The sequence below is a fragment of the Prionailurus bengalensis genome, chromosome D4 (genome assembly GCF_016509475.1).
Source record: "Prionailurus bengalensis isolate Pbe53 chromosome D4, Fcat_Pben_1.1_paternal_pri, whole genome shotgun sequence".
Lineage (NCBI taxonomy): Eukaryota > Metazoa > Chordata > Mammalia > Carnivora > Felidae > Prionailurus > Prionailurus bengalensis.
Window position 1 is genome coordinate 59159022 of NC_057359.1, and position 20520 is coordinate 59179541.

General features: G+C 46.4%; 1 protein-coding gene across 2 annotated transcripts in view; it reads right to left on the reverse strand.

Moving 5' to 3' along the window:
* Nucleotides 1–20520, reverse strand: part of FBXO10 (F-box protein 10) — a 57831-nt gene that overhangs the window by 13579 nt on the left and 23732 nt on the right. For both annotated transcript variants that reach the window (XM_043565624.1, XM_043565623.1), the window contains exons 2-5: nucleotides 12396–12986; nucleotides 8535–9368; nucleotides 3425–3574; nucleotides 1015–1151 (exon numbers count right to left, since the gene is read on the reverse strand). In XM_043565624.1, coding sequence (XP_043421559.1) covers nucleotides 1015–1151; nucleotides 3425–3574; nucleotides 8535–9368; nucleotides 12396–12980 — 1706 coding nt within the window. In that variant the 5' untranslated portion in view covers nucleotides 12981–12986. The remainder of the gene's footprint in view (nucleotides 1–1014; nucleotides 1152–3424; nucleotides 3575–8534; nucleotides 9369–12395; nucleotides 12987–20520) is intronic.

Below are 20520 nucleotides of genomic sequence, written 5' to 3' on the forward strand. Positions count from 1 at the left end.
AATAATTTGCTGCACATTTGTTCCAGTTATTTTCCTAAAGCAAGACATAACTGTGTGAGTCTTCTGTTTAAAAATTTTTAAACGCCACCTTCCTCAGCTGGGTCCACATAAGGCTTCCTCCTCCGGCCCTGAGCTTTCTTCTCATCACCCCTTCCACTCTGCCACAGAGATATAGATCATGCTGCAGCAGCCACAGGACCCACAATTTTCTGGGGTAGTCCCAATTTAAAACATTTTATACCAACATCACAACTTGTGTCAGACATGTTCTCAAGCCACAGTGGACTATTAGCCAACCCCTGAATCTGCCGTGTTCTGCTGCCTTTGTTCATGCTGTTTCTTTTACTAGGAATGCCCACTCCCATATCCATGACAGTCCATGTTCTACCCACAGTTCAAAGTCCAACTCTAACGCCCCTTTGTAAGGAGGCCTTCCCACATCCCCCCAGTAGAATGGTTGTCTCCCTTGGGAGCACTTCAGTAGCATTTATCAGCCTGCCCCCTTCGAGAGCTGGGATGGCAGCCCCATGCTCCTGGCAATGCCACTGCCCCTTCTCGCCCAACAACTCGCATGGCTGATCCATCACAGCACGCTTTTGTGCTGAGGCCAGATGCAGCCCCTGGATCTTAACACAGCATCTTAGGTAGCTGCTTTCAACCGAACAGAGTTGTCAGGTAAGTGGAAATCTTTATGCCGTCTCTGTCTTAGAGTTATTTCTGGTCACGTATGTCTTCCATGCTAGAGTGAGCTCTGGGGGAGCAGAGTGCTCCTCTGTTATCATTATTAGAGGTGCTCAGTAACGTCTGCTGAGGAGAACTGGTAGGAAATGCAAACAAAAGCGCCTGTGTTACTACAGTGGGATCGGGGTGGAGTTTCCTTTGCTTGCTTTGCTATACTGTTGTTTCAGTAAACAAAAATGTTTTCAAATGGAGGACAGTCACAGTGTAGGAAGCAGAGATCAGGGAGGAAAGAAGGGACCATGGCTGAGGATGGTCTGGGTACAGCACACATACCTCACGACTGGATTTCCGTGGTACAGGATATAAATACCAGCCTCCTTATTTGAAAAGATTTGATTGTTCCGGATGACGCCTTTCCCATTGCCAAGGACAACAATGCCAGAACGAAGGCCGTGGTGGATCTGGTTACACTGCAAGGGAACAGGAGACACCACAGAAGACAGATCAGACCTGCCAGCAAGAAACCGAGTGCTCAACTGCCAGCCCACAGCAGGGCCGGGGTGAACACAGTGGAGAAAGTGCCCCTGAAGCCCCCTGCCTAGCACATGACGAAGTGAATGGGCCACGCTGCTGCCCTGGTGCACACATGCGAAGCTGTAAGTGAGAATCCAGAGAGAGGAGTCTTCAGTGCCCCGCCTCTTGCTCTCCATCTGCAAGGCATGCTACTGAACACTGCTGAGCCTCCAGAGTCCTCCAAACACAATACTCCAGCCAGGCCACACGGTCCAGGGTCCAGGGAGCTCAGCACCCCACTACATGACAATGTTGACCACGTGCAGTCCCAAGCGGGCCACCTCCAGGGAAGAGTGAGAGCCATTTGGCTCCTACTCCCCACTTCCCATTCAGGGAAGGCCTGTGGAAAGGTGTGGCTCTGGGGAGCCTGATTGTTCCATGGGGCATGAGATCACAGAAGCTGTATGTGCTACAAACAAAGACCCTTAGATTTATTTCGAATATCTCTTTGTACGCATGGGGATGCTGGCCGAAGGCCATACGGTATGCAGCAGAGCCAGATCTGAAACCTAGTTCTCCTGCTTCCCAGTTAGCTGCTTTTGTGCAGCGACATTTTCAGGTCATAATAAATGATAATAAAATTGTTTCACTCTGTTAATTTAGAGCCTAAATACATTCCTATACTTAAACCAGGAAGTTAGCTGTTTCTCTTCCAAAACGATTTCACAGAAGCAAAGTTCTAGTTTGCTTTAAAACGTTCCACGCTGTAAGCAATCCTATTCTTACTCACTTTCCAGATTTTCTCCTGAAGGATTTGGCAGACTCACCAGGGCAACCACTGCCTAACACAAGTCCCTCACACGGTTGTGAAAAGCGAAAAGCTTGGAGAGAGAAGCGTAAGCAGTGGCATTTCCATCCCCACACCCTTTCACGAAGCCAGGACAGAAACATAACGCCCCCTTCCCCTCCACCTGCTAAACTGGCCTGTCCCCTCTGTCCCTGGGAAGGCAAACTCCTCTCATCTCTCTGGCAACAGTGGCATTCATTTCCTCAGGCAAGGCCGTGCATCAGACGCCAGCTACATGGCAGAAATACAGTGAGAGGAAGGGGCTGAAAGAGGACGCTGGCTAGGTGTGTCTTTTTAAATATAGTTAGGAACTTTCCTTCATCTGCATTGGCGAGGGTGGATTTTTTTTTTTTAATGTTTATTTAGTTTTGAGAGAGAGATAAGGAGCACATGGGGGGTGGTGGGATAGAAAGAGAAGGCGACAGAGGGTCCGAAGCAGGCTCTGTGCTGACAGTGGTGAGCCCAACGTGGGTTTAGAACTTACAAACTGTGAGATCGTGACCTGAGCCAAAGTTGAATGCTCAACCGACTGAGCCACCCCAGGCACCCCAAGGGCAGTCTAATATAATGGGTTAAGAACATCGATCCTGAGTCAGGACGGCCTGGATTCAAATCCCAGCTCTGTCACTAGTTGTATGATTTGGGGAGGCATCTTTAGTGTCTCTTTATGCCTCAATGTCTTTATCCATAAAATGGAATATTAATTCTACCACACAGGGTTGTGTAAAGATTAAACCACAAATAAATACATACATACAAAGTGATAAGCACTAGGCATAAAGGCAGATATTATTTTTTCAAGGCCATAAGAAGTCTGGGCCATTCCTTAGGTCCTGGAATATGTGTCTCTAAGGGAAGGCCTGAGCAGAAAAAGGCCTCTCATGTCACTGGTCCTATCTTCTACCATTTCAAGTGGCTTTCACATTGGTGTAAAATCAAATCCACATGGCTTCCCAACATTCATGAGACAAATAAATCTTCAGAACTAAACATCATAAATGTCCTTTTTATAGTGAAGAATGATCTAACGTTTTAGTTAGATCCAGGTATCTTGCAGGGCAGATACAGTATCTTTATTCTTCTCAAACTCAAAGCCAACCAGAACCTATCAGAGCTGAGGAAGTGCTCTGTGACATTTCCCTGTCTATCTGGTCCTCTTTTTTCCTGACAAGGAGACTGTAGGGAGGTGATTTATTCAAAGCCATTCCTATTACGTGAAGAAAGAAGACAGAGAGTCACAAGGACACACAGAGAAAAGGCCAGGAACCACTTGCAAACAGGAAGCAATATAAATTCAAGGTGGCAACACTTATTTAAATAATCTCAGAAAAGGCTTCTGAAAAGAAGCTACTCTGAAAAGAGCATGAAGACAGAGAAAAGTACCAGTATGAGTGGGTTGGACTTTTTCCGGATGTCTACTCCTGCCTCCGCATTGTGGTAAATGTTGTTGCCAGCGATCAAGCCTCCGCCCTCCAAGCGAAGAAAGATGCCTGACGCTCTGCAGCGGTGAATGTCATTCCTGAGCATGACGATCTAGGCAGAAAAGAGAAAGCCATTTGTTTTCTTGTCACAGGTTTTTTTAAAAAAACCTTTTTTTAAAAGAACACCTGAGTCCTTTCTTTACCATCTGCTCCCTCCCTGCTATTCCACTAGCAGACAAGGATGGCCTCTTCCCACCTGGTGTGCTCCCAGGAGCTGAGGAGCTCTGTGCCCTGCCTGCCTCTGCCCTGTAGGCTCCTTACTAGCCACAGTGGTTCGTTAATAAAACCTGGACCTAAGCTCAGCCCCGTGCCCCGTGTTCACAACTTGTGAACAGAACTGGCTCAGGGAATGGAAAGGACCCTCAGAGAAGATGGGATTTAGTGGTCTTCAAACTCTACATGCACTGGGGTTACATGGAGATCTCCCCAGGTTCCAAGGGCACAGCTAACAACGAATGGAACCAAGGTCCACATGTGCCTTTGCTAAAGTCACTTGTCTGAGGGGTGTCTAGGTGGCTCAGTTAAGTGTCCGATTCTTGATTTCTGCTCAGGTCATGATCTCACGGTTCATGAGATCGAGCCCTGTGTCTGGCTCTGCATTGACAGCCCCAGAGCCTGTTAGAATTCTCTCTCTCTGCCCATGCCCCACTCACGCTTGCTCTCTCTCAAAATAAAGTTTAATAACATAACATAAAAAAATAATAAAATAAAATAAAATTCACCTGCTTGAGAAAGCACCTGAGGATAACCTCCCCACTTTCCCTTTCACTTTATAAGACAAAGGCCTATTCTTGTCCATTCTGAATCTTTCTTGGGTGTATTATCCTGGGGTGCTCCTTAGTTTGGAGTTCTAAGGGAAACAATTAGAAGCACTGGTACAAAGAAGCATTTAAACAAGGTACTACAACCCAGCACAGAGCTTATTTAAGGGAATGATTGCCATTTACATTTTCTTTTTATACTTAATAGGTATAAAGATTCAGAATATATTTGTATTGTTCTAAGCAATTGCGTATTAATAGTAAAAACATATTATATCAGGATAAACTGTACACTACTAGTAAATAATAGACTACATTAAAATAAAAGTCTAGGGGTGCCTGGGTGGCTCAGTTGGTTAAGTGTCTGACTTCGGCTCAGGTCGTGATCTCATAGTTTGTGAGTTCAAGCCCCACGTTGGGCTCAGTGCTGGCAGCTCAGAGCCTGGAGCCTGCTTCAGATAGATCTGTGTCTCCTTCTTTCTCTGCCCCTCCCCTGCTTGCACTCTGTCTCTGTCTCTCTCAAAAATAAATAAACATAAAATAAAATAAAATAAAATAAAATAAAATAAAATAAAATAAAATAAAATAAAAGTCTAGGAGGGTAAGGTACAATGGAAGTCCAGTTTCAAAGGGAAGCTGTTTAGGACAGAGAATGCTGACCAGAGCAGTCACTGCTCCCCCACTTACAAGAACAGAATCAGATAATGCACAAAAATACAGCCTTTCTTGAACGTGTCAGAAAACTGAGGTTGCAGGGCGGCCAACAAGCCTGAAATCCAAGGAAAACAGGCACCTCCCAGGAGACAAGATGGGAGCACTTGCCTGCACAGCTGCATATAGAGCCACATGAACCGGTAAGGATTCAGCTACAGGGTTCAGTGCATTGTTGAAGGCCAAGTGTGAACCAGTGTGAGAGTGCAGAAGCCCTGGGAGTAGGTGTATCCACTTCTCCAGAGACCTTGTGAGATGCTCACAAGGAAAGACCGGCGGACAGGACAAGAGACTGAGGACAGATAGCCTCCCACATGGTGGAGGCATGGGGGAAAAGAAGAGCAGCTACTACTGTAGGAAAGTACTAAGCCCCTCTTTGAATTTTCTCTCCAACTTCCCTGTAGAACAAGTCTTCAGCAGTGGGGGGAAGGGCAGCAAACCCTGTCATGGAAGGGAAAGAGAAAACCCCATCTTGGGCCCAGATATTTAGAACCTCCCTAATGCTGGGGGTGAGGCAGGACCATTGAAAAGTGCCTACTTCCAAGACCCATAGACACAGCACCTGCCTAAGACTAAGGACAAACTGGGACACAGGAGAAAACCTCCCACCAGCCCAGAGCCACAAGTGACCACAATCTGCTGGGAGGGGTGAGACCATGGAGACAATCCCCCAACCCCCTGAGAAACAAAGAGAAGACCCTAAAAGCAGAGGAAAAAACCAGCATACAGTAAAGAAGAACATGAAAAATGCTGAGGATAATCATAACAACAAAACCTGAACTAGCTTAATCCTGACTAGACTGACCCCAAACCTGGCCCTCTAAAGGCCTAGCATGAGAAGAGGTGTGCCCATTTCCACACATAAATGTGATTGACCTCAATTTCTACTTTCCCAGATACTTGACTTTCAACTAAAAATGGTAAGATACACAAAACAGCAAGAAAAACATCACAGTTTTCTTTGTGGAGTCCCAAGCAACTGGGCTTTCTGCCAGCCTTACTCTCCTGGAGATGTTCTAGAAGGCAGGGAAGGGTGGCTGCCCTCTGGCCACTGGATCAAGGCTTTGCTTCTAGGCATGGGACTAGCTCAGCAGGTTCTGCACTCCCTGCACGCCCACAGCTCCTGCTTGTATGAACGCCACTTAGCATATAATTGTACCTGATGCTGGGTACTCATGAGAAACCATGGATTTTTTTTTTTTTTTAAGTCAAAAATCAGGAATATCAGTTTCTCAGGTTCCTTGCTAGAGACTCACAAGGAACTACAGGCTGCACAATTTCTTCCCAAAGCCTCTGGAAGCAACAGTTCAAAAGGGCTCCAAGTAAGGCTGTGTAACTTTTCATTTCTCCTTTTCGATGACTCTCAGCTACCACCTGCTCCCAAGTCTGCATGGCAGGGTGCATCTCTCCAAAGCTCCAGACCCAGGAAACCAGACAGCACCTCTGCTAGATGTCAGAAATGCTCCAAACTCAGCATGCCCGGAACTGAACTCAGCATCTCTCTCCATGTCCTAATCTCCCATGTTCCTGCTATTGTCTCAGCCACTCAGGCCAGAAATCTAGGCCTCAGGGCTTTGACTACTCCCTCCTAAAGCCCTCCTTCCTACCTCTCCAGACTGCCCTGTCCCCTCCAGTTTCTGAATCACAATTCTCCACTGCCCCTCATTGATCTTGCCTCTTGCCTAGTTCCCCTCCATTCCATTCTCCAGACAGCTGACAGCATGAGCTCTTCACATACAGATCTGACCATAGTTTTCTGCTTAAAATCTGTCGGTGAGTTCCCATTGCCTCATGGCAAACTCCAATCTCTATGGCAAGACCTCTGTGCCTCAGCTAGCTGACTCCCTTATCTCACAGCCTCCCCTGAACCTCTGGCCGTCTGAGTTACTTGTAACTCCCTAAATGCGTGGTTTCCTTTCTCATATCTGGGCCTTCACACACACACCTCCACGGTCTCATAGCCTCCCCTTGCCAACTCCTACTCCTCCTGGGAAGCTCAGCCTGGGCACTGCTTCTCCAAGAGACCTTTCCCTGAGGCTGGGCTCCTATGCCACCCATGGTACCTCCATCATAGCATCTCTCACACCGGACTTTAAAAAAATAAACAAAAAACATTTGTTGAGCACTTGCTATGTGCCAGACATACTACTAAGCACTTTATATATATGACCTTAGTTCATCCTTACTGTACCTTGGAGACAGGTAGTATCATTAGTCCAAAGGACACATAGCTAATGAGGGGCAGAGCCAGAATTTGACTCAGAAGCCATACCCCTGGTAAGTATACTAGGTGGGAGGGTGGGGGGAGACCCTCCTGGAGGGCTCGGACCAGATCCTATCATCGCGGTACCTGAGAGCAAAACTATCACCCACCCTTTTTATCTGACCATTATCTCTTATTTTCTATAGGCTGATATTGTGCTTTCCTGGTAACATCATCTAAAATCCTCTTTGGAAGTGGACTGGGCAAAATGCAATTAAATGCGATTGCTGCTAACTGTTCTAGAGGGCTGCAGAGATCTGCAAGACTCCCATGTGACACATGTGCAGTGCCCCTCAGCTTACTAGGTGCTTTGGCAATATTAAGGTACCGGATCCTCACAAACCCCAGTGAGAGAGGCAAGTCAGGGAAGCTTGTTTCCATTTTACAGAAGAGGACAGTAATGCTCATGGTGGATCAGAGGAGAGGCAAGATTCAAACTCAGGAGCTAGGCCATGCTTTCTTCCAAAAGGCCATGTCTTTCCTCTGAGAGGCTGTTCCTGTGCTCAGTGGCTTGTAGGATCTGTAGACTGTCCTGCGGCACCCTGAAGAGCCTGCAGGGTGATGACTGTATCAAGGGCAGGATGGACTTAGCATAAAGTCCAAATATCTCATAGGGGCTTTTCAGGCCCTGGGCAAGGTGGCTTCTGCTCGTCTCCCCTGCCTCATTTCCAACCACTCCTCCCTCCCCAGAACACTGTTGAATTCAGCCCCACACCCAGGCCCCAGTGCAGAATGTTCTGGCTGCCTAGAATGCCCTCACTCTGTACCCCCTTTTCACCACATGCACACTATTTTGCTTGGCTGTCCACTACTCGTCCTACAGCGTAGACACCTCTTCTAGGGAGCCTTCTCTGGTTTGGATCAAAGCCAGTAATCATATGTCCCTCAATTTTCTCTCATCCAGCTAAAGAGCCCTTGTTCCTTCTTCTAGGACTAGGGGGACATGGTTGAAAGCAGCATGACATAGCAAAAGGAGTTGGAAGACCTGGGTTCTAGTCTCAGTTCTGCCACTAACTTGCTGTGTGACCCTGAGTAAGTCACATTCCCCCTCTGGGCCCTGTTTCCTCTTCTGTAAAATGGGAACAATAGTTTCTGCTCTATCCAAACCAGATGATGGAACATAAGATAAGGGTGTGTTAGAAGCTTGTATAAAGATGTTTTAAAAAAAAATAGCCTTCCTATGTATAGCCACAGGAGCCTATCTCATCAATCAAAATCATGTTCCCAGTGACCCAGGAAGGCCTCATGAATTTGCAGAGTGAGCCTTATGACAGCACCTTGCTGTTATGTATACACCGCACTGCGTAAGTCAGGTTCCGGAAGATGTTTCCTTCCATCTTGGCTCGGCCATAGGAGCAAACGAAGACGCCTCCCTTTCCGTCCCGGAAGAGGCACTTGCGGATGAGGCAGCCCTGCACGGAGCTGGCCAGTGCCATGGCCTCCTTGTCCTTCTGCAGCTCCTGCTGCAGAGAGTTCAGCACTAGGCAACTGGGCAGCTGAATGGATGCTCCTGGAAGTGGTGGGCCTAGAAAGGAGCCCCCCAGTACAGGGCGTGGGCCTTGCACTTGGTAGGACAGTCTGTATGTGAGCTGGTCCTCGTCCTCATCCTCACCACTAGGACTCAGGCCTCCATCGCTGCTGTCTGGGGTCTGGGCCACCCTTTCCCCATCACTGCCCACCTCTGCCTCCTGTGAGCCAGCCTTGGAGCCTGGCTTTGGGGAGGTAGAAGCTGGGCTGGTAGGGCTTTGGCTGCCTTCAATGACAATGTCACAGGTCCTTGGGCTCCAAGCCTGGTCCCTGCTCTCCAGGTCCAGGGACATTAAAGAGTCAGAATCCTCCGTGGGTAGCACACTGGGGGAGGACTTGATAAGCCCTAGTAGATACTTGTAGGCCCAGTTCTTGTCTGCAGATGGGTGGCCCTCCACAGTCACAGAGTTGTTTTCACTGCCCACAAATTCACAGTTTTCCAGGACACACAGGGGCACATTGTGCAGGAAAACATGGGTGTTTTTGAAGGTGCAAAACTTCACTTGGCAGGTGCCTGGGCCATGGACCTGGATATGCCCATTCTCAAAGTTGCAGTTGTCAAATTGGACATGACCCGATGTTGTCTGAGGAATAAAAAAGAGAGAGTGGATAAAACAGGGATGAGAATTACTTTGTTAGGCAGTACTCTAAGTGCTCTTTAAGGAGGGTGGAGCACGGAGAGGCCATTTGTCCTGCTGATCCTATCCTCCGCCCCCCCAACCCCCCGCCCAGGGCATGTGTCAGGCCCCCGGACAGGAAGCTGCACTGCATCAGAGCGGTGAAAATTTGGAGTTGCCTGCCTTTCCCTCCTTCTAATCCCAAAGGGAGGGGGATGAAAGTAGAAACGGATAATGGCAGGAAAAAGTTCACGCCGTGCAGCAGGGCCCTTCCTAAAGACCTCAAATATGAAGTAAATTCTCCCAATACTCAAGAAATGCTTAGTGAGAACATAAACTTTGAGGGGTAAGGATGGGGAAGAGGGAAGAAGCTGAATGCTCAGAAGGATGCTGTGTGAAATGGATCAATGGTAACCAGGAGAAGGAATGTCACTATAGAGATGATACGGAATAACAGGGACAGCTTTGAACTGTGAGAAACACAAGAACTGGTTGGGATTTGAGCATGACTTTACTGTGACCCCTGAAGGGGGAGGGAATCCTAAAGTGGTATCTCGGTTATATGAAGGAAGTGTGAGGTCACGAGGTGCTGTGCTAGGTCTCAACCCTTCAGCCCACTTTCCATTCACCATCTTCTCTCAGCCCTGCAGCACCCCACAGAGCATCAGCTTGGTGTCTGAACTTAGGACAGAGCCAGGCAGAACCCCGAGGGCTAACAGAAGACAGGCCAGGAGGGGCTGAGCCCTGCCTGGGCTGGGGCAGGCAGTACGGGATGCCCAACCACAGGTACTGGGAAAGAATCCAGCCTGTCTGGCAACTGGAACATAGCAGGGACTACAGCAAAGGACAGCAGGCTACGTCCCTAAAGAGGGGGATGAGGTATGCTGCCACAGCTGGGCAGCACTGAGCAGTGGTTAAGATGGGCTCTGGAGTCTGACTGCATGGGGCACTCCCATCTCTGCCTCTTTCAAGTATGTTACCTTGGATAGGACTTCACCTCTCTGAGGCTCAGTTTCTTTGTCTGCAATAGGGGGCTTACCAGCTAACAAAGCAAAAGGTGGAGAGCCAGATACAAAGTTGGCACCTAATAAAAATTAGCTATCATTACCTGGGGTCAGGGACACAAAGGACAGAGACTCCTCTCGGGGAGGGAAGTGCTGAACCCCACAGCACCACTCCCCTGAGCCCCTCAGCTCCCAGGCCTGACTGAGAAGCCCAGCCACTCTGTATTCCTGAAAAGTAACTGTTTCTGGATTTCATGCTAAATGCCACCAGATGGATTTGAACTGTAAAATGAGGGAATGTTCCATGATTCCACTGAGTGATCCAGACACATCCACCCCATGAACAGTTTCTACATTCTCTAGCAGTGACCACCCTTGAGAGCCTGGCCTGGACCTTACTTGCCTTACCCTCTGTAAATTCTTCCTTATGGCTAAGTTAATTTTTTCTAGCTGCAATTTAAGTCTATTTTCTTTTACTTGGTCCTCTCTGTAGATGAACACCAGCTCTCTGGAGATGCACAGCTGTTGTTAGGGTTCTCCTCAGAAGTCACTGAAAACTGCTGTGAAATCACTCTGGCCTTTGCATTTTTCAGGCAAGGTCATCCTAGCCCCTGTCCTGTTTTCAGTTAAAAGACAATCACGAGTGGAGCACTGATACATGCCAAGCATTAAGCCAGATGGTGGGCTGGGCTACAGAGAAGTGTTAAGGCCAGGCCCCCACCCTATGAGGGTCTGCAGCTGCACTTCTAAGGGGGAAGGAGAGGCTGAAACCAACATTTTACGCTCAGAGTAAATGGAAACATCGAAGGTCTGGAATCAAACTTTCTTCTGGGTCTACAGACCCACATAGGAATCGTTAATCAGTCCTTCTGAAACAATCTAGGCCTAAAAAGTAGGCTTTTAGGTTTCCAAGGAATCCAACACAATGTAACTTCAAAGGGGCTTACAATTTGAGTTCTGGATTTCAGTTCTAACTTCACTAATTATGCATTTGAGAAAGTTACTTAGCAGCATCTCTGAGCTTTTTAGTGCCCCTCACCTGCAAAATGGGGATCCCATGTGTACTACCTACCACGAATGTTTGTTGTGGGGATCAAATGAAGTCACCGATGCAAAGTCACCTAGATTATCAATATAGGCTTTGGATCCTAGCTCTGTCTCTTACTATGTCACTTAATCTTGCTGAGCCTCAGTTTGCTCATCTAGAAAACCGGATGACACTACACATCTTACTAATGGCTGTAAAGCATACGCCAGGCACACAATCAGTGCACCATAAACGAACGACTGGTAGTATAGCGATCATTACAAACTTGAGGGACAATTTGTTGTTACTGGTAGAATAGTGGCAACATAATTATTATTGATTAGGTACAAAGTTTACATATTACAATGTTTCTATGCAAGGTAAAGCTGTAAACCGCTCTGCCAGGACCTACCGACACGTCAATACATACGTTGCTTTGAATACAGCCTGTGTGCTCTGTGTTACCAGAGGATATGTGTTGGGCTGGTATTTCCTGAGCCTCTCTCAAGTCACTCTTGGTGAAAGCCTGACCTTCCTTGATCCTCCTTCACAGGGTGGGGCTGACATGCTAAAGGTCATTGGTCCTGCATAGCCTCCCCTGGCTTTGTCTATCTCTGAGCATGAAGTGTTGTTCTCTGCTTCCTGCGACCATGTGGCATACTCCCAGACCTGGCTTTCCCACCTAGCTACTCCCCTGTGGTTCAAGTGCGTCCAGTGGGTAAGAGGAGTACAAAGCAGTTCGGGTTCTGAGTCCTTGGCCTATTTTTTAATACAGTTTTGCCAGGAATAAAGCAGAATGTTGATTGTTACTGTGCCCATTTCTTAACTGGTGCAGAGGAGCGTGTTACAGGAATAACGACAAAACTCTTAATTCCAACAAAAAGGGGTTGCAAACCCACTAAAAAGAGGCCAAAGCCCAGGGTCAGGACTGGAGAGGCCACCTATCTGGATATGGACACCCACCTTAAACATGAAAGGGGAGAACCAGGCCGGCATGAAGACAAGGTTGCACAGGCGTGTGGTGGAGCAGTGCTGATCAATGCTGGCTAGCAGGGCCACTTCACCCAACTTCCCGTGGCCTACGATCTCCACGGGTACCTTCAGGATGATTTCACCTTGCTCTTCATACACACCTGGGAATAGCACAATTCGGTCATACAGGCTAGCCATGGCCAAGGCACTGCCCAGGCTGTCAAACTCATGGCCTGGCCCAACACTCAGGGTACGGCGTTCCCTCCTCCGGCGAAATAGAGAAAAGCAGACAGAGGACTCCAAGTCCAGGGCGTTCTTGGTCCATGTCTTAGAGGCAAGGTAATGTTGCTTGAAGGCCTCCCTCCAAGACTCAGGCTCCACATCAGGCTGGTTGGGCCAGTTTGGGTGGCGGCATTCGGTGCATCCCAGACACAGCTGCCGCCAGCGGGTGCTGTCGAGACTGAGGATCAGGTCATACCAGGCTCTGCACACCAGGCTGCAACGGCCCAGGTCGGGAAGGTGCAGATAGGCTAAGATCATGCGCCACAGCTCCAAGGGGAGACCACCGGCCTCCATGGTCACCTGGGAGCAAATACAAAACCAAAGAGGTTTTTGTTGACCCCTCTTACAGTTCCTTTTTTTTTTTTTTTTAACATTTATTTATTTTTGAGACAGAGAGAGACAGAGCATGAATGGGGGAGGGTCAGAGAGAGGGAGACACAGAATCTGAAACAAGGTCCAGGCTCCGAGCTGTCAGCACAGAGCCCGACGCGGGGCTTGAACTCACGGACTGCGAGATCATGACCTGAGCCGAAGTTGGCCACTTAACCGACTAAGCCACCCAGGTGCCCCCAGTTCCTCTTCTTAAAATATTCCCTGCCTTCTCGTGACCCCAAGGGTGTGCAAGAGAACAGGGCCCAGCCAATCATAGAGCTCCATCCCCTCAATCAGAATCCTCCTCTGGGATTGTTCCACCTGGAATCAGCAGGCAAGACTCTCTTTCCTCTTGGTCAGAAACTGTAAGGATATAACCCCCAAACTGCTGTTCAGCCATTTTCCCCACTTGTGGAAAGAACCTTGTGGGTACCAGAGCCAGGCAGAGATGAGGAGATGAAAGATGAAAATTGAGAAAGAAAGAAAAAAAGCGATCACATGTATATGTGTCCTGGTGGTACTGACTCCACACTCCTGAAGCTGCTCTGGAATATGCAGTTCTTTCCTCACTTCCAGGAGGTACCTCAATGGCCTTCTAATAAATTACCTTTTTTGCTCAAGTTAGTTTGATTTGGGTTTCTATGACTTGTAACAAGGTTTTGGACTAATACAGAAGGGAACCCACCTTTCACTGTTTCAGTCCTAGAGCTCTGGACTTCCCAGACTCCCAGGGAAGGGACCTCTATTTCTTCACAGCAAGAGGAATGAGAACTGAGGCAATGAGTGTCCGTCTGTCTGCCTCTCTTCATTACCAGATCACATAATTACACTGTACTCCCATGTGAGGCAGCCTCAGGAAAGACTGATGCTGGGTCAGGCTGTGAGTTTTGGTCCTGGCTCTGTGGCTGGTTACTGATGCAACCCTGTGTCCTAAACACCTACCATGCTGGCTGCCCAGCCATCTGCGCCCTTGCTTTCTGCCCCACCAACAATTTACCCCACATGTTTAGAGATGCAGAGCTCCCTGGTAGCTCTGTCTGTGGAACACTACTCCCCAGGCCCTTAGCAGCATATAGCTGGGATGCTGGATGGCTCCAACTGGACCACTGAAATCTCCACTGGAATAGGATTTGCAATTCTAGAATCAGGTTGACTTCTTTCCTGAATGGAGAAGAATGAAAGGCTTCTTTCCTGAGCCATAAACTCAGGAAGAGTTGCTAATGACCATTTTCTTTGGGGCGGGGAGGGGGGGAGGAAGGGCAGAAGAAGCTAGTCTATATTGAGAGAAGAACGAATTGGAGACAAAGAAATGAGCAGAGAAAAGGGCAGAAACCATGCCAGTTCCTCTATGACACTCCAGGTCACTGCTCCAGCCTATGCTTAAGGCTCAGCTTTATCCTTGCCTTTTGAATTCCATCAGCTAGCTCTGTGCTCTTGTGATAAATTCTCCTTTTTGGTTAAGTTGGCTTCATTGAATTTCTGTCATTTATACCTAGCTAAAGCCCTCTCATTTATGAGTGTCAATTTCCCCACCTAAAAAACAAGAGGACTGTGTTAGATGACCTAGAGCAACTTCCAAGTCTGAAACCCTATAAAGGCTCTAGACAACTAGAAACTCAAACTGGAAATAGGGCAGACTTCACAGCCAACTGTAATCCAGTTGTTAACCTCTTCAGGGCCTTGGTTTTCCTCCCCATTTTATGAAAATGATGATCATACCCGTCACCTATCTAGGCCCAGGAAGGCTAGAAGCACAAATGTGTGATTATGTCTGCAAGACTTCTGAGCGTCATCGTGACAGGTGTGACTTTACCTTTACAGATTGGTATGAGGGCCTGGGTGGGTAGGTTTTTCTATAACAATCACCCAGTGACACTTTACTAAGTCCTCAGCAGCAATGGAGAAAAGCTGGGCTCTGGACTGGTAAGCATTACAGAGCAAAGACTGGGCTCCTGATAGCTGTCACTCTCTCAAATGAACACTGCTTTATTCACAGTGTGAATGGGTCTCTGTGACACCCATGTCCTGTTCCTCACCTCCTTCTTTAGCCATACCTCTTAAGCTTTTTAAGACAAAAGTGTTTTTGTTTTTGTTTTTTTAATTTATTCATTTCAAGAGAGCAAGAGTGAGAGAGAGAGAGAACTAGAGGGGGAGGGGTAGAGAGAGAAGGGACAGAGGATCTGAAGCAGGCTCCAAGCTGACAGCAGAGAGCCCAATGTGGGGCTTGACTCATGAACCATGAGATCATGACCTGAGCCGAAGCCAAATGCTTTAAGCTAAGACTGAGCCACCCAGGCACCCCCAGAAAATTGGTCTTCCCTCCTTCTCTAACTATTGTAAGAAAGTATGTATAGCTAGGTGATCATATCCCTTGGCTTCAACTACAAAATCTGAATCTCTAGCCCCAATAGTCTCTCTCAGGCCTTCCATACATGGGTACCCAATTGCCTGCTGAGCATTTCTATCTGTATGTTCCACAGATACTAAAAATTCAGCATTGTATCCAAACCAGAACCTCAACTTCCACTTCTGGCCATGACAAAATAACTGGAACTAGATTCTCCCTCCTGCCATGAAAAACTATAAAGTTGCTCTGGGGGCACCTGGGTGGCTCAGTTGATTAAACATCTGACTCTTGAATTTGGCTCAGGTCATGATCTCAAAGTCATGAGATCAAGCCCTGTGTCAGGCTCCATGCTGAGTGTGGAGACTGCTTGGGATCCTCTCTCTCCATCTCTGCCCCTCCCCCCAACTCTCTCTCCCAAAATAAATAAATAAACTTAAAAAAAAAACTATAAAGTTGCTCTGAATATATGCTTTCAGGCACTGAACAGCAAGCTGTGCAGGGCTGTAATCTTGGAGAGAAGGGAAACACAGGAGGGGAGCGTGTGACTGTTCTAGCTTTCACTCAGGGCACCTTCCCATAGTGGGGTAGAGAGACGATGCCCAAGCAGAGTGGCAGTCTCACTGAGCAGGAAGATCTGAGTTCTGTGATGCTTGAGTGCCTGGAATCTGTGAGGCAGGGTGAGGTGGGTGGGCAGTTTCTTGGCTCAAGGCTGGACTGCACAAGCACAGGGCAAGTCTTCATGGGACCTAGTAGAGATCACCTGCTACAGGGTAAACGGGGGTACTAGAGATCACACAGAGCTGGGAGCCAATGCAAGTCCAGTCCAGAATATGGAGTCTCACACCGAGACTCAGAAAGTACATACCACAGGGACATACTCAAATTGGAAGAATAAAAGCAAGCCTGATAGGATCAAAGGGTTCTGCCAGTAACTGAACTGTTAGAATACAATTTAACACTCAACAAAAACAAAAAGACAACATAATCTAGACCCCCTCAACACGTCAGCCACAAGACAGTGTGGTATGGGCATGAGGAAAATAGAGTTCAGAACAAATATGTGTACTGAGCAACTAACTTTTGACAAAATATCAATGCAATTCAATGGATAAACAAAAGTCTTCATCAATTGGTGTTGGGAAACTTGACCTACATATGAAAAAAAATGAACTTTTGACACATACCATATACAAAAATTTAAGACTGATTTTAGACCTCAGCACAAAAAACAAATCTATAAAGCTTCTAGAAGAAAACATAAGAAAATATGCAATCTTGGGATAGGCAAAGATTTCTGAGAGCACAAAAGGTACTAATCATAAAAAGACAAAAATCAATAAATTAAAATTTATCTCAAAATTAAAATTTTCTGCTCATCAAAAGGCATTATTGGGGCGCCTGGGTGGCTCAGTCGGTTAAGCATCCGACTTCGGCTCAGGTCATGATCTCACGGTCCATGAGTTCGAGCCCCGCGTCGGGCTCTGTGCTGGCCGCTCAGAGCCTGGAGCCTGTTTCGGATTCTGTGTCTCCCTCTCTCTCTGACCCTCCCCTGTTCATGCTCTGTCTCTCTCTGTCTCAAAAATAAATAAATGTTAAAAAAAAAAAGAATTTCAAAAGGCATTATTAAGAAAATGAAAAGACTGGGGCACTAGGGTGGCTCAGTCAGTTGAGTGTCCAACTAAGGTTGTGATTCTCAGTTCATGGGATCAAGCCCAGTGTCAGGCTCTGCACTGACAGTGCAGATCCTGCTTGGGATTCTCTCTCTCCGTGCCGCCCTCCCCCATCCGTGAACGTGCACACATTCTCTCTCTCAAAAAAAAAAAAGAAAAAAAAGTTAAGAAATGAAAAGACAAATGAAAGAACAGGAGAGAATATTTGCAGTGCATGTATAGGACAAAGGGCTTGTATCCAGAAAAGATCAAGAAATCCTACAGCTCGACAACAACAACAACAATCCAACAAAAAACAGGCAAAGATTTGAACAGAAACTTCACAAAAGAAAAACTAATGGCCAAAAAGTTCAAGAAGAGCTGTTCAACATCATTAGTATTCATTACTTGATTTATATTAAAACCATAATGACAGAGATGTGTGTGTTACACTCACTATATTGGCTGAAACTGAAAACCCTAAAGGCATCAAAGCACCAAGATGTGAAGCAACCAGAACTCTCACACATTGTGGTAGGAGCATAAAATACTATAATCACTTTAGAAAGCTAGTAGTCTCTTCTGTCATTAAACATACACCTATGCTATAACCTAGAAATTTACTGGAGATAAATGAAAATGTACACCTATGAAAAGACATATCAGAATGTTTACAGAGGCTTTGTTCATAATAGTAAAATAACCAAACAAAAACTGGAAACAACCCAAATGACCACCACCACAAGAGTAGATAAACAAATTGTGGTGTATTCATGCAACGCAATACTATTCAGCAGGTAAGGAGATGAATTACTGACATATACAATAGACAGGTGAGCCACAAAAATATGTTAAGCAAAAGAAACCAGTCACAAAAGACAACGTATTGTATGATTCCACACAGGTAAAGTTCAAAAACAGCCAAAATAATCTATAGTGATAAAAATCAGAACAGTGCTTGGGGTGCCTGGGTGGCTCAGTTGGTTGACCGGCTACCTCTTGATCGCCTCAGGTCATAGTCTCACGGTTCATGAGGCTGAGCACTGCCTCAAGCTCTGCATTGACAGAGTGGAGCCTGCTTGGGATTCTCTCCCTCCCCACCCCCTCTACAAAATAAAAATAAACTTAAAAAAAAAATCAGAACAGTGCTTAAAGGGGTCACAAAGAAACTTCAGGAGTGAAGGAAATATTTACATCTTCACTGGTACGTGAGTCACATGGGTGCAGACATCTGAAAAAACTCACTGCATTGTATGCTTCTGTTTTGTGCATTTTATTGTATGCAAACTATCTCAATTTAAAAAATAGTATAGATTATCATCTCTCCACCCCTGTTCTACCACCTTTATTCCATGTCCCAATTAATGGCACCACCATCTTCCACTGCTCCTGTTGGTAACTGATTTCTTTTCTCTACTTCTGTCCCAGATAGTCTCTCGAGTCTGGTATTTCCACCTCCTTTAGCACTCTCAAATCAGTCCTTTCCTCTCTCCACTTTCTGTCACCATGTTGTTTCTGGCTTCACCATCTTTAGTTTGGATTACCACAGGTGATTCTCAACTGGTCTCCCTGGAACCAGCCCTGCCTCCTCCATTCAATCCACTTCACATTCAGCCATCAATGGAATCTTTTTAAAATATAAACCTGGTCATGCCACTTGTCAGCTTAGAATTCCTCAATGGCTCCCCATGGCTTCCAGGATAAAACCTAGTACAGATGACAGGTCATGAGCTTATCTATTTCTCGAGCCTCACCACTGACATTTGTCCCATCTATGCTACTCTCCCAACACCACCTTGTTCAGAGGGCCTTTCTTCATCCTCTCTCCTCAGACATTTAGTGGCTCCTCTGGCACCCCACAGCCATCTGAGAACTGTTCTATCACAGCCTTTTTAAAGTGTAAATCAAGGGGTGCCTGCATGGCTCACTTGGTTAAGCTTCTGACTCTTGGTTTCCTCTCAGGTCATGATCTCATGGTTTGTGAGTATGGTCCCTGCATTGACAGCATGGAGCTGCTTAGGAATCAATCAATCAATCTCTCTCTCTCTCTCTCTCTCTCTCTCTCTCTCTCTCTCTCTCTCCCCCTCCCTCCCTCCCTCCCTCCCTCCCTGCCCTTTACTTCTCGTTCAAGTGTGCTCTCTCTCAAAATAAATAAACTTAAAAAAAAAAGTGTAAATCAAAATGGATTACACAGAGCAAATGTAGAGTTTAGTGAATTGTTTTACAAGGCAAACATCCTACTAACCTACATCAAAAAACAGAATTTTGGGGAGCCTGGCCCACTCAGTAAGTGGAGCATGTGACTCTTGCTCTCAGGGCTGTGAATTCAAGATTACTTAAAAAAAAATGTTAAAAACAAACCAGAATTTTGTCAGCCACTCTAGAAGCCTCCCCATGTGCCCCTTGTGATCCTCCCCACAAAGATACACATATTCTTGATTCTGTAGTAATCACTTCCTTAGGTCTTTGTGCTTTTACCACCTAAGTATGTTTCCCTAGATACTAGAATCTGTTTTGTCCTCAGGTTTTTAGGTTGATGTGTGTTTGATTCTTGTTCCACCCACAGGTTCTCCATCCATCCTCCTGCCCACCCCCCCCTTTTTTTTACAAGTTGCCTGTCGAAGAACCTCAACCATCTGACCAGTTTCTCAGTCTGAATTTTGCTGACTATATGCTTTCTCAAGAGTTCAATTTGTTACCCCATCGTCTGGATTTCCTGCATATTGGCAGCTGGATCCAGCAGCTTCAGCAGGCTCAGGTTTGATCTCTTTAGCAAGCCTACCAGTGGCATTGTGTCTTTTTATCATAAAGTATCCACAATCCTGGCTGTCTCTTTTTTGATGTTCGTATTCACCAATGCCCAATGCTTAGATACATAAATTTACTGGAGGTAACAAAATGGTGATGCTCTACTAATTGTATCACTGGGTTCATTTCTTTGCTGAAGTAATTGCATTAGGAGATGCTGCTCCTCATCTAACATTTGGTTATCCAATTTTACTGTACACTTAGGAAAGGCCTCTTTCCTTTTATTTTCCAGGTTTCAAGACAAAGAACTAGTTCCCTGTTATTCTTTGAAGGTAACTAGCATGTGTGTGTGTGTGTGTGTGTGTGTGTGTGTGTGTGCGCGCGTGTGTGTGTGTAAACCATTAGTACAAACTCATGGCTTTAAACCTATTTTAAAGGGTTCAAGTCTGAAATTACTATTCTTACTGAAGCTCAAATTGAGCCATCTTTGGCCTCAATTTGGTTCCTCAGTCATTTTGATACAACTTCAGTCATCTTTGATAGCTTCCTTGCTATGTGGTGTCAAGATGTCCCTGACTCATTTTTTACATTTACTGCCCAGACATGGCATCAGACATTTCTCTAAGAATTTGTGCTTTTTTTTTTAATGTTTATTTATTTTGAGGGAGAGAGAGCACAGGTGGGGCAGGGGTAGAGAGAGAGAGAGAATCCCTCTATG